The sequence below is a fragment of the Lagopus leucura genome, unplaced genomic scaffold, assembly GCF_019238085.1.
Source record: "Lagopus leucura isolate 7727_CA_CO unplaced genomic scaffold, USGS_WTPT01 Super-Scaffold_73, whole genome shotgun sequence".
Classification (NCBI taxonomy): Eukaryota; Metazoa; Chordata; class Aves; order Galliformes; family Phasianidae; genus Lagopus; species Lagopus leucura.
The window spans coordinates 100,399,551-100,413,319 of record NW_024962252.1 but is presented as its reverse complement, the minus strand read 5'-3'; the positions used below and the strand labels follow the sequence as shown (position 1 = coordinate 100,413,319).

At 42.2% G+C, this 13,769-nt stretch overlaps 1 protein-coding gene across 6 annotated transcripts in view; it reads left to right on the top strand.

Moving 5' to 3' along the window:
* Positions 1–13,769, top strand: part of RTN4 (reticulon 4) — a 51,438-nt gene that overhangs the window by 16,947 nt on the left and 20,722 nt on the right. For 3 of the 6 annotated variants that reach the window (XM_042883352.1, XM_042883360.1, XM_042883343.1), the window contains 2 exons: positions 8,517–8,573; positions 9,407–11,848. In XM_042883352.1, the coding sequence (XP_042739286.1) occupies positions 8,558–8,573; positions 9,407–11,848 (2,458 nt within the window). In that variant the 5' untranslated portion in view covers positions 8,517–8,557. Of the gene's footprint in view, positions 1–3,138; positions 3,175–8,516; positions 8,574–9,406; positions 11,849–13,769 lie in introns of all 6 variants that reach the window. The other 3 variants (XM_042883400.1, XM_042883391.1, XM_042883368.1) reach the window with 3 other exon arrangements.

The following is a 13,769-nucleotide window of genomic DNA, read 5'->3' as shown; positions in this document are numbered from 1 at the left end:
TCCTGCAGCAGAAATATTCTGGAGTCTGTGGCTTGCATTTTGTACCTGTTGTAAAGCAGCACATATGCTTTTTGTGTTGTTTTTTTTTCTGTGTCGATGACTTTTTCTGGTATGCTGTTGTGAATGCATAGGATCATGCAGAGGAGCTGTTTGGGTTTTATGGAGAGAATGCAGCATGACATGGAAAAAGCGCAGCTGTCCTTGAATACTGCCACAGGTGACTTTCACTGCATCCTTCAGTTATTAAAATCCATTCCTGCTGATCTTCAGTGTTTCGTTGGAGGATGGGGCCCTGTCCCTTCCACCCTCCCAAACAGCAGTAGAACTATAAGGGAGGTGGCCATAACCTGTGTAAATTAAAGGTAGAATGTGGCTTTCTCCTGTTAACTCATTATGTTGTAGAGGCATATAGAGGAGAGTAGCCAACAATTCGCCTGGTGCAGTAAAGCTCATGTTTTCATTTTCGTATTTCACCTTCCCCATCTAAATGAGTTCAGTGGGGGATCTCACTGTGCTAGGCACTGCGCCATGCACAGTGGGACCTGCTCCTGTGGTTCAGCTGCTGCAAGAGATTCTAAAGCCAAAAACAGCCATCTCCCCTGTTAACCAGAAGTGTATGCAGGGATGGGCTTGTCAAGTCTGGTAGTATGTTTACTTGGTGTGTGTATCCTTTGGTTTGCTTTCTAGAATAAAACCACACAGCTTCCAGCTGCCATATAGTGATGTAGATCTTGGGAAAGTTCTTGTCTACAAAGGGGCAGCTCTCATCTACACTTCTGTGTCACTGCTGGTGAGCACTGAACCTCTTCGTTATCACCTGGATAGCCACTAATGCCAGCCCTTCTTCAAAGGAGTAAGGGCAACATCCAAGCCTCCTGGTCAGTACTGTTCTCTTACTGGCAGGTAGAAAATTGCTAGGGAAGCATCAAGGCCTGCAACGATTGTTCTGCTGGGTTAGGAGTCAGTGGTAGCTGGAGCATAAAGGTCAGGAGATTCCAACTTTGCAGCTCCCAGGGACAGAAATATGCCGTGGCTGTTGGCAATTGGTGTGGTGAGAAGACAGCCAAGTTCATGAAGTAGAGCTGTTCCTGGAGCAACACGATGCATTTTGTTATTTCAGTAATTTGCTGTATGTTTTTCTAATATAACTTTCTGGTTGATCTTCTGTAAGGAGGCTGCTTTGCCTTTTCCTTCTTCCAGTGCTGAGGATGGGAAAGATGTTGATTTTGGAGAGCACTCAAGCTTGGAGCCTGGCTACTTAGCAGCATCCATACAGTCTTTGTTCTTGTAGTTTTTCCATACTGCTGGAATTCTGTGGAGGTATTGCTGCTTGCCACTGGATTTGGGCAAGAGCTATAGGTTTGTGTCTCTCAATGGCTGTTTGAAGAGCTTGATGATTTCATCAGCTTAATCTGACTTCTGTCTGCTGAGAAGGCATTAGAGTAGCTGAGGGCTGTTGGCCTATGGCTTGAGGCATGTCTTAATATGCTTATCTTTTTTTTTCTGTTTAAAGAGTATTTTGAATGAAAGTGGTGAAAGTGGCCTTTTTTTTTTTCTTTGAGCTTGCATATTGCTGTGGTAGCTATGTAAGTGATACAAAATGAGGAAAGTTTCAATCTGAAAATGCTTTTCAGGTTCTAGATGCTTTGTAAGCAAGGAACTGTTTCTTGGCATGTTGCTGGCTAGAAAATATAAAGCAAATGTGTAACTTGCAGGTAAATTGTCCCCAGGAGTTCAGAAATGTTCATGCATAAAGTAAGAATGAGCTACATTAGGAATGAAAGAAAAGCCATAGTTAAGTAAAAAAAAACAACACACCTGCTTAGAGTAAGAACTGCAGCTTAGAATGGTGAAATATTTTCATATTTATTTTTCATATCTGGTTTTATGGGCTAAGATAGAAATGGCTCTTCACACTTAAAATGCTACGTAAGGTTTTCTACTTTTGAGACTGCTTTTAGGGCAGTGTGGTACAGGTAGTGTGAGACTGCTGGAGCTGCAGCTTTGTGACACGTCTGGAGCTACTACAGTAGTGATAAAGTAATGAGCTGATTAATATTCATAAAGTCTGAGAAAAGCAAATTATCTCAGTGGAATGTTTTTATCCTTGAAGTGGAAGTAATCAATCTGCTGCTAACTGGATGTGTCAAAATGAGAAGATTTCGGTTAGAGGTGTTTCTGAATGACTGCTCTTCTCCATGGCGTTGCCTCAATTGCTTTGCAGTGTATAAACAAGGCATGTCAGTACCATTCTGACCTTCTGTATTTTTGCTGGAAGGCTTGCTTTGTGTCTTAGGAATGTACTGTAAAATAAACTTTCACTTGCAGCTTTTTAATGAATGGGAGCGATCATGTCATCAACTTCATCAGCTGGGAAGAATATGTTAATTAAGAAGTTTTTAAATGAGACACCAGGCTGAGATAAATATAAACTTTCCTATTTCCAGTTAAAAATGCTCTTGGCCTATTGGGTGCTGCTGTTCTGGTGTCAAAGTCCTACTGCTTGTCCATCGTGAGTGTTTTACGACTGTTTTGGTTGAACTCTGCTCCAGCCCCTCTCCCACAGAAGGCAGAAGTCTGGAGTGCCTGTCCTCCTTTGTGGGTGATAAGGAAATGAATGGCAAGTAAAACAGATAGTAGAGCTTGTGTGAAGCCTTTGGCAGGTGGGGTGTAGATGGAGCAGGGAAGGGAAAGGAACTGAGATCCAGGGGAAGGATAACAAAGTATGTGGTATTGTTGGAAGAAAGGCCATTTCTTGGTCTTCGGCCTAGCCTTCAAGCACCCATGCCTTCAGCTCCAGAAATGCTGTTCAAAGGGTGTTCTGAACCCAAGTGTTGTGTAACAGATCTCACTGTTAGATGAGAAAATCATCATCCTGTGTATGCAGGTTGTCAAAGTGACTTAAAAGTGAGCAGTTAAAACCTGCAGTGAGCACAGATTATTGCACGCCAGGCAGTGCAGTGCTGCTTAATGTTAGAGCATAGCATACGTGTGAAGGTCTGATGCTGCTTTATCCATTTCATTAAAAGCTATTCTTCTGTGATGTTAATGGCTCTGGAGAATCCTCAGAATATCGTGTTCTTTTTCCCTCCTGTGAGATGAAGGTATCTTATGCACCAATTTGTTTTTATTTTACAGACTGTAAGTTGTTACGCCAGTGGCTTATCACACAAGGTAATGTGTTCAGAACGAGTGCTGGAAGAAATTGGTAACATCTCTTCCCTGTTAATTTAGCTAATAATATATTCTGCAATGATGAAATAGCTAATCTAAATATTGTTTAATTTAAATCTTAATCATGGAGCAAGCAGGGAAAAATTCCATCTGTTCAAATCAGTGAAAGGGACTCTTACGATTGGTATAATCTCTGAAATCAAATTGGGTAATGTCTGCATAATGATAGGGTTTGCATGGCTCTTTAGACCTCCTGCTTTTGAATGAGCTTGGGTGTAATTATATTTTTCTGTTCTGTGGTACTGCCAGAACCCAAATTTGTTTGGTATTTCAATGTATGATTAAAGAGTCTGGATCTTAAGAAAGAGTTATTTTGGTTAAATTATGTTGAGCTGTGATTTTTTTTCTGTTGTTGCTGTTGTTAGAAGTATAGCCAGAGCAAGTATCTATGAGTCTGTGTGAAGCTGGGCATGTAATGGGTTAGATTGCTGCTTCTTCATTGTGTTACAATAAATTAAATCCTTAAATGTTGGGTCTCTGAATATCCAACTGGATCTTGTCCATAGCATTATTAATTGAAACGTTTGATGCAGGACTGAGATGAGGTTGGTAGCTGTATCACAATATTCAGTGGCCTTTGAAAAAGAGCACAGAACAAAACCAAAAACCCAAGTACCACTCTCCAAATGGCCCCTCGTTTTAACAGGCTGAGATCTACAATACAGCCAGAGTTAACACCTGTGTGCCTGCTCCTGCTGTGCTTGGGAGCTGAGCGCTGTGGGGGAACTGCGTGAGCTTTCTTCCTTTGTAGCTGAACAGAAGATGAGATGGCATACCTTACCCTGCCACTGTAGGCTGGACAGTGCTGCATTCCGGAGCAATTCACCTCAAATGCCACTCCTCCGGAAGAAGAAAGGATGTCATTATTGGGCCGTGAAAACATGATATTTGAGGGGAGAAAAAAATGCTTCAATCACTTTGGTTATAGATTTCTGCTTAAACAATAAGATGACACTTGCTTCTGGCTAGAGACTTGTTTCCATAAGATAGAATAGCTGAAGATAGGCAGAGATTCAAAGTCCTTGCTTTGAACTCATTTTCTTCACCTATTTCAAATAACGTAAGATTAGGAATCTCCCTCGTGTTGTGATGCCACTTGTGCAGGTGGTGCATGATGCCTGCTGGCACTAACTGAAGAGCTGAGGACTTCTGTTGCCTTTGGTAAGGATGATGTTCTTAGGTCCTTCCATCGTTTTATCCCATCAAGATGAGTAAAACAGAGCTCCTGTTTTCATTTGAACCTTCATCAGTCTCTGTCCTGTGTATGGCTTGTATCCCTCCTGGACTTTTAAGTACATTGCAGTCTGAATTTACTGAACTCGAGGCTTCTCTTTATAGACTAAACAGAGCCCAATGAGAAGGTCTAGCTGCTTGCTGCCTCTCTGCATCTGGAGCTAATGATGTGAAAATATGCTGTTAGTCGTTGAATCTTCATCTTGAGTTGCTTAAATATTTGGTGGAAAATGCTGTGTTTATAGCAATTGCATGATAACAAGGAGAACAGCTGAAGTGGAGATGGTATAGGCAGCTGCTTTTCTCAGCAGATTCTTCTGCAGTTGTGTGCCCTTGCTATCTAGCATTGGCTAATTCCCTGGTACAGTCCCTGCCAAAGCTAAGCTGTTCATCAGGAGGAAGTTGACTGTGTTTACATGTAAGGAAAAAAAAAATACATATATATATATATTGTTGTGCAATACTGAGCTCAAAATGAGGAGTTGATCAGAACAACAGACCTGCCTTACTGTAAACCTGCTGTGCGTGGCTGGATGGTCACACATGAGAGCAGGTGGAAGGGTGCATCACTAAGCCAAAATCCAGTCATGATGAGGGCTGAGCATGTTTTTCTTAAGTTCTTATGCTGTGGGACTAGAATTAAATCCAGGGCAAGTAAATGTTGAAGAAAGTTGTTTTTTTCAGAGATGGCTGTCATTGGGACTGTCTGCTTAGTATTCTTCCATCTAAAACATTCTTTCTTTTGCAGCTAACTTTCTCTTGTTCCAGAAATCTTTCACTCCGTTGAATTCTCTGGTCTTTATTCATAAGTTTGCTATTAACTAGTCATGCAGTGATTTGAAGTTAAACTGATAACACCAGCTTCCTATGACTACAGCAGCGATGGGGAAACTGGCAAAAATCAGAATGGGGTTTAAAACGATGCTTAGTTATGCTGCTGTCTGTTTTTAAACAAACCAGAAGTGGGTTTCTTGCTGGTGGGACGTAGGTTTTAGCACAGAACAAAACACGGAGTTCTCAGGTAGGAGGGTCTGTGCTGATGAAAGGAATGTCAATTGAGTGCTTTGCTAAATGGCATGAGTGAAAGCAACTCTTATTTTTATCCTTTCAGCTGTAATGTTGCAGTTAAATCACTAACCATGTGGATTTTTGGCAGATATCATTTGCAGTAGAGGCTTACTTCTGGAAAGGTAGTGTTAACTTCAAGGTCTCATTCTGTTGTATTTCAGCAAGCAAAATATTTCTTCTGCTGGAAACAATGATCAAACAGTTAACTTGCTGATATTTTTGTTGTGAGTCATCCAGTGTCTTCCACTGATGCGTCAAGAGGATCACCCTCAGTGATTTATCCTCCAATGCATATCCTATTTGCTTTTCTTTTATAAATGAGGAATGATGTCCTGCTAAAAGTGGTATTCTATAACAAAACTTACCACACTGAAGCTTGCATGAAACTGTAATACATACGAGTCTTTGTCAGGGTACATATGCACGTAGTGAAATATAGCATTTTTCTCTTTCATTTGACCTACAGAATGCCATTCTTACCTTGCAGCAGCTCCGCGTGCTCTTGATTTGTTCTGTGGCTGCCACCCGTGAGGGTGGGTGGTGCGACGGACAAACCAGCACTTGGAAGGCTTTCCCAGTCTGATTCAACCTCCCTCCTATTTAAAAACATCCCTTACAGGTTTGTGAAATTAACATGTAGAAGTTGTTCTTAATGAAGTGCATCCTGCATAGTGTATTTGATGGGGTCGCTGCCAGCTCTTCGCTCAGCTGATGCTGGGCGGCAGCACAGAGCTCCAGCCCATGGCTGGGAGCTGTGGAGGTGCTGCTCTGTTTCCCCCACTTGCCTGGGGGAAGCACCCAGTGCCAGCAGCAGGGAGAGGTCCTGGTTGCCCTCCTTCCAGCAGGAAGAGCTCTGCTCTGATGTAGGTGGAGGGAAAGTGGGCGGCTCTCCTTGGCTGGTTAGGAAATGCTGCTTTTATGTAATTCTTTGTCACACTCCAGTGATGTGTGAAAAATAAAGTATGGGTGTGGGCATATCTTTCCATTAAGAGAATCTGGGAGCTCAGTGACTGCCATAGCTGCTGTGTGTTTCTGTACTGAGCAAATGGAAGCCAAACCTGAGAACGAGCTCCCGGGTTGTGTTGGCTTAACAAAGCACTAAGAAACCAGTGCTCACACAACTAAAGTCAGTGTTCCCCAACAGAAACAGAAAACTCTGGGGTTATGCAGTATTGAAAATAGTGCGCAACGCTGATCCTTGATACTTAATGGCACTTGGCAGTGGATGAGTGAGCGTTGCAGTTCTGCGGGCTGCAGTGTCACCTATTGATCTGTTGTCCTCTGGTGTGGTTTTTGTCCTTCAAAGCTTTTGTTGCCACTGAACTGCAGCACTGTCTTAACAAGTTCTAAATCTGGAATTGAGGTTTCAATCTATGTGAAAAACAGTTTCCAGAAAGCAGGCGATCCTCTTCAGCCTGGCAGAGGTTGAGGAAGTCATTCTAAATACTGAGTTACTCTAATATCTTGCCAGATTTTGGGACATATAAGCATCACGTGAAGATAAGTGTTCTACAAAACAGAAATAACCAACTGTATGTTGTGATGGGAAATGTAGGTTGTAAGACTTAAAGCCGCTGGTGGGAGTAAGCTGAGTAAGGCGAGAGAGTCGTGAGGATGCTGTTGCAGTTGCAGAAAGTCTTGGTTCAGCGCTGGAACAAAAATGGCTCTGACGTCTTCATTAGGTTGCTCTGTGTGCACTGCTGGGCCTATCATGTTTCTCACTTCTTGCTTTTCATCATTTGAAAGCAATTGATTCTATTACAGTGTAAGCTCGTAACCTTTTTTAATATTTGATTTTATCCAGGCGAATAAAACTCAAGATTGTTGATGTTGTCTAGACTGGTAATTCAAAATCTAATTGAAATACTCAAAAATGATTTTCCATTCCTCTAATACAATCGATACAAACCGTAAATCCTCTTTAACAAGCTTAATTTGAAAACTTTACACACTGTTTGGAACAAAAGATATTACTATTTTTCCATCAGCATCGTGCCAGCAGGCCATGACAGACCTGGGAAAAGTACTGTCTGCTCACGTGTGGAGTAGGACTGGTCTCAGTTTCTTTGGTTCCTCATGATGGTTGGCATTGTTGCTGCTCAGCTAGGCTTTTGTGCAGCTTAATAAAGTGTTTTAGCTGTGTGCCTTCATTCTGTGTAATCTGAAACTCCGGGATCATCTGGCTTCTCAGCATTGTGTGTTTGTGAACTCGAGTGACTATTTTAGCTTAGCAGAAGGAAGTCCCTCCTTGCAGTAGTTCTTAGTTCTTTGGGTGGTAATTGGAGAAGTGGGATTTTCTCTGTTGAAATACTGCGATTAATACAAATTCAGAAAAGCAAAACACATTTCTTGAATCATGCTGAAGAAGGATTTAATAATGCCTTCGTTTGGAAGTTTGTGTTACAGCATAATGCAAATAGTAGAGGCAGGTGGTAACTGAGGGTACAGTCATGTACTGCTTCCAGCTTGGTTAGTATCAGCGTGCCTGGTCAGCTCTCCTTGTAGAGGATTTCAGAGCTTACTTCAGTCATCTTCTTGTAGAATTCTGTGTTGAGTCTCATTATCTTTGCTGTTGTCACACAAATCAGGAGCTTGGAAACGCTTTGACAAAGTGACCACATAAAGGACAGTGTGTTGACATCAATGGCAGGTGATTTTTTTTCTTATGCAAGAGATACAGAAGCTTCTCAGTTGTGTGCAAGCGTGCAGAATGAAATGTTCTTGTGGTGCAGCTTATGTTGAACTGGGCCTTGGATGGCAGGGCGGAGATCCCTCAGTAAAGGTCCTGTTGTAATAAAGAACTCTGAGCACTGACACTCCCTGGTCGCACGGCTTATATCTATGCTAAAATTCTTTGTGGGTGTAGATGCTGGCTCTGGCCCTGTCTAGTTACTGGGAACTGAGTACTTGCTTGCCTTCCCCGCCCTCCCCTTCGACGATTCAGCCTTTATTTCTGCTGAGGTTATTTGTTTGTTTTTCAGATGAGACCCTTTTTGCTCTTCCTGCTACATCTGCGCCTCTGATGCACTCCTCTGCAGGCAAGTTCTTTCTGCTCACCTTTGTCTGAATACATCCTGCATTTCTGATCTCATTAACTCTTTCTGATTACTCTTCATTTACTAAAAGTCAGCGTGGGTCCAAGAATAGCTTCTCTCATTTTTAGTTTTGAATTTTCAATTGATCCATTCAAGATTTTAATGGCCATTCATTCCTTTATGCATTAAACTGTTTTATAAGCACACTACAGCCATCTGTGAATTCTTGGACCCTGGATGTAAGAGAGAAGTTGGTACTGTTAACAGGTTAATACTTTAAAGCACAGCTCTTTTACACATTTAGCAGAAAGATTTAATGCGCAGTGACTTTCTGCAGTACTTGATGTAAGGGAAATCTGTACATACATGTTAGTGGTTTCTGTTACTCTGTCCACCAAATTCATGTTATTTAAAAAAAAAAAAGGGGACAAAAAAAAGAATTCTTACAGGCATGCATGCTTGTGCATACATTAATGTGCAAGCATACACACATACCCTCTTTCTGTTTCATCTTTTTTTTTTTCTACCCCCACCTTGGGAATGTTGCCTGCTGTACTTGGATGCTCTGTACTTGTCTGGTATCTTCAGCTTTACTGTGATCTTTGCAATGCAAAAAGTTGCTGCTTCTCTAACTTCCCGTAGTTCTCTGCTAGAAGAGAGAAAATAGAGTAGCATTTTTTACCTGACACTTTGTTTTGTTGGCTAGTAGTATTTAGGATAGAACTCAGAAGTGCCTCTTCATAACTAACACCATGTGAAAACCTGTCATGAAAATTTGCGTTGACTTTAAGAACGCCTGCGTTTTCTAACTTTCCTTTCTGTCCCCACGGTCACAGAAAAAGTTGTGGACTTGCAGGAGCAGCCAGGTAGCACTAAGTCACTTGGTCAAGAGGATTTTACTGCAGTCCCGCTTGATCCTGCTGCTTCTCTTCTCTCCTTCTCTCCTCTCTCAGCTGATCCCTTTAAAGAGCACACAGCCTTTGATTCATTCTCAGATGGATTACCTGCAAGAGGCATTTACAAAGAAAGTGCAAGTGAGGTTTGTAAAGAAACAATGGAAAATGTAAGAAATCCATTCCTTACGGAGGAAAATAAGAGAGACATTTCCGAGATGAAATACTCAAAAATGGAACCCTCACTTACTAAAGCAGAAGCAGCCATTTTATTTCAAGCTGAGGAAGAAATGCAGCTAGAGGGCCCTAAAGAATTATGTGATCTGGAGAAAATGCCTGCACAGCCTCTGAGCATGTCTCCAGAAACTCGTAAAGATTTGTTTGAGAAAAATGAGGAAGACATCTTTTCTAGCAAAGACAAAGGCAGAGATGGTGATCGTGATGACAAAAAGGCATTGAAAGAAGATGCTATTCGAAGGGAGGAGTATGTGGACTTCAAAGCATATGAGCCTGTATGGGAAGTAAAAGGTGCTGGTCATGGACTGAGCAGCTTGAGAGAGGATGTTGGAAGTAAAATAGATGGCAAACTGGAAGCCGGTTTAGATGAGAAATATGGTGTAGATAAGCTGACAGTGCTGAAGGATTATGAAAGAGACAGTGAAGGCAGTGCTGAAGATCTGTCTTTCCCGAGCACCCCAGAAGCTGTAAAAGAGCCTTCACAGAATTACATCACCTGCACTAAATCTGAATCCTCTGTAACTCCTGATGGTAGCAAAGTCAAATCTATTTGCCCGATGGAGGAAGACACTTCAGAAAATAGAACTGATGACGAGAAAAAAATTGCAGAAATGAAAGCTCAGAACACAGAACAAGGTGATTTTAGCTCTCAAGCAGTTGGCAAGCAGGAGGGCCTGGAAGCTGATGATGCTAAAACAGATAGCGTATCAACACCGCTATCTGACACTGCAGCAAGTATGCCTGAAGGTCTCACTCCTGATCTAGTACAAGAAGCATATGAAAGTGAAATGCACGATGCGGCATGTACAAAACTTGCTTATGAGACAAAGATTGATTTAGTTCAAACCTCCGAGTCGATGCAAGAGACTCTGAAACCTGTGACGCAGCTCTGCCCCTCATTTGAAGGTTCAGAAGCTGCTCCATCACCAGTATTGCCTGATATTGTCATGGAAGCCCCACTGAGCAGTGGGACAGCTGGTGCAGAAGCATCTACCATGCAGCTTGAAACTTCTCAGTTAGGAACATTTGTTACCACTGCTAGTTACGAGAATGTAAAAGAAGAGGCTGAGAAACCTCCATTGTACCAAGAGGCAGTGAATATGCCTTTGACACAGGCCCAAGGAGCAAAAGAGGAGCTGACACTTAGAAAACCTGATCATGAGAGTAGCACCAGTCCTGAAGATCTAGAGACTCCATATATATCTATTGCATGTGACTTAATTAAGGAAACGAAGGTCTCTGAATCTGCTCCGTCCTTAACAGATTATTCCACAACTCCAGTAACAGAACATGTTTCTCAGGATGTGCCTGAACACAAGGAACTTGTTGAAAAACTGTCTCCGCAGTTTGGAAAATCTGACTTGTTTAATCTCCAGGTGATACCTGACTTCCCTGGGAAAGAAACCGAAGATCAGACTCTCATCTTAAGTAGTAAATCAGTTGAGAATATTAAAACTGATGAGGAACAGGAACGACTGGTAGATTCCTTGGCTGCTACTGGTAAGCCCTATTTGGAGTCTTTCCAAGCTGAACTAGACTCTTCCAAAATTGTTACCACTCAGCCATCTGAGCCCACACCTACAAAAATAGCCAAGGCAGAGAAGATTCCACTTCACATGGAAGAGCTGAACGCTCTGGCTTATTCAACTGATGCATCTATTGCTACAGAACTAAAACCAGGAGATGGCAAAGCTCTCTCACCTACTGATTCTTCTCCTGTCTCAGTAGAAGATGACTTTGTGATGCTTGATCCTAAAAGTGGTCCTGAGTTTGTGGCAGAAGTCACCGACAGAGAAACAGTGCGCAAAAATGAAAGCGAAGAGATCAGTAATGAGATCAGAGAGGAGAAGAGGCGGTTGCCTTGCCCAGAGCTGCCCTGTGATCTGTCTGTAAAGAATGTAGAAGTGAAAACTGAAGAAGATGCTCTTGCCTTGAAAAAGTCCTTGCAGGCTATGGACAGAGAAGTGCCTGAAGTATCCATGGTGTCCTTACCAGCCACAGATACCTCACCTTTACCTACTGAAAAAGAAATAGTCAGTGTAGGAAAGCCAGAAGCTTTTGAGAAGGAAGCTGAGAGAGGAGCTGCTTCTGCTAAAGAAAAGGAAAAACCTACTGCAGTCTTTTCAGCAAAGCTGAATATATCTTCAGGTAATCTGTGTACACTGTCTTGCAGATCACTAATCTCCGTAACCTTTAGCTACACTTAAGCATGCCATGACTTACTCTTTTTTTAAGTTACTTTCTGTAAACTTCCCTATTTAAGCAGAGGATAACAAAATAATGTTAGAGCCTGCACTTCTATCTTTTTCACATTCTGACTGCTTCAGTACTTTTTTTATCGTGTTTATCAGGATTGGACTCACTGTCTTCAGTTGTCTTCAGTTCTCCTGCTGGTGATCTGTCGGTGCACAAATAAGTTGCTACTCACTGTAAGCTCTTCTGTGACTGTCTACAAGCTGACCGTTAGAGGCCTTCCAGACTTGCTTGTACACAATAGTAAGCCAGGGGTGGTGTCTCAATCTACTCCATATGCACAAGAGGCGTTCTTACTTTTTCATGCAGCACTCACAGCAGTTAAACAGCAGGCTTTGAAGCTTTTCTTCTGTGGTACATGCAGCTTATGCCTGGAAAAGAACATGCACAGCTCCGTTCACCTGATTTATGGCTTGTAGTAGATCCCTGCCAGAAATAAATAGTGCACAAAAGAGCTAAGTGCTCAGTTTAGTAGGGAAGTGACCATTAAGAACTTGAGTATCCTGCAACCATTAAGATCAGTTTACACACAGCACAGATAATTTCCAAATGGAACTTGCATTTCAGTGTTGCTTTATTTTTTCTTCAGATAGTAATGTGCTATTTTAAGAAGAAGAGAGTTAAAGAAATTCATTCTAAACTGTACGCATAATGGAGCTCCAGCTTCCTGTAGACTGGAGAAGTACTTTGCTTTTTGGTGTTGTGGTACTCTGCTGCTGAACAGAGTTGTACTTCTGTGATGTGCCTGAAGATTCTAACAAGACATAAATCAATTATTAAAATCAGTTGTCCGCTTTTACTGCCAAACTACTTCCAATTAGCAGGCAGAGTAATGAAACAAAGAACTAACAGGCAGTTGCCTTTCACTCTGAGAAAGGACAGATAATTCATCACAGGGCCAAGCAGTGGATTTGTGCTGTGTGTGTTCTTCTGAGCCTTGTTTTTTTTTGTGCTGTCCTCAAATACTCAGTGGTGCTGCTTGTTGTAAGCCAACTGAAATGCAAACATACCTCTGTGTACCTGAAAATGTACCTTCTGACAGCTCCAGGAGGCTGCAGGGAGACAAAAGAAATGGCAAAAGACAAAAAGACAAAAGACAAAAGAAATGTAGTTATTAAATATACTCCATGACTCCAATAAAGCAAACAGAGCTTTGAGCAACCTCACTGGCAGATCTGGGTTTAATGCTCTATGGTGGATACGCAGGTAGCCTGGTGTGTTTATGAGGGTGACAGACCACAGGGACCTCGTACTTCACGGTGGCACAGATGTGGAAAACAAACAAAAATAAGTTCTGAATTGGTTTGGGTTTAACTATGGAGAAACCTGTCCTCATGTAAGTAGTTCCAACTTAGAGCAGTTTCAACAGACCGCTTCTTTTTACCTTGCAACACCAGCAGCTGCTGCTGTTGAACACTTGCATGTCATTTTCAGAGATCTTGCCAGCTGTGCCTTTTTTTCCCATCCCTTTCTCAGTATATGCTGTACTTGGCTTCCTGTCCCTTTCTCGGTATGTGCTGTGCTTGGCTTCCTAGCAGATAGCCCTGCTACTTTGCTCTCGTGCCAGCTGGACTTTAAGACCCATTTCTGACCTCATAAAACTACTGTGTACGAAGGTTGACTTCAGCATGGGCTTTGTTGTGATGCTGCACCATGGCACAGCAGGCATGGCTTCAGCCTCAGGGTGTGGGCAGGCAGCAGTGACTGTTGGAGTTGCTTTAAGGCCTACTTATAAAAGAGGATTTGGATGCCATCTAGTGCTCGTAAATGAGCACTGACTCAAGTGCAACATGGCTTCCAAAGAATGATATCCAAG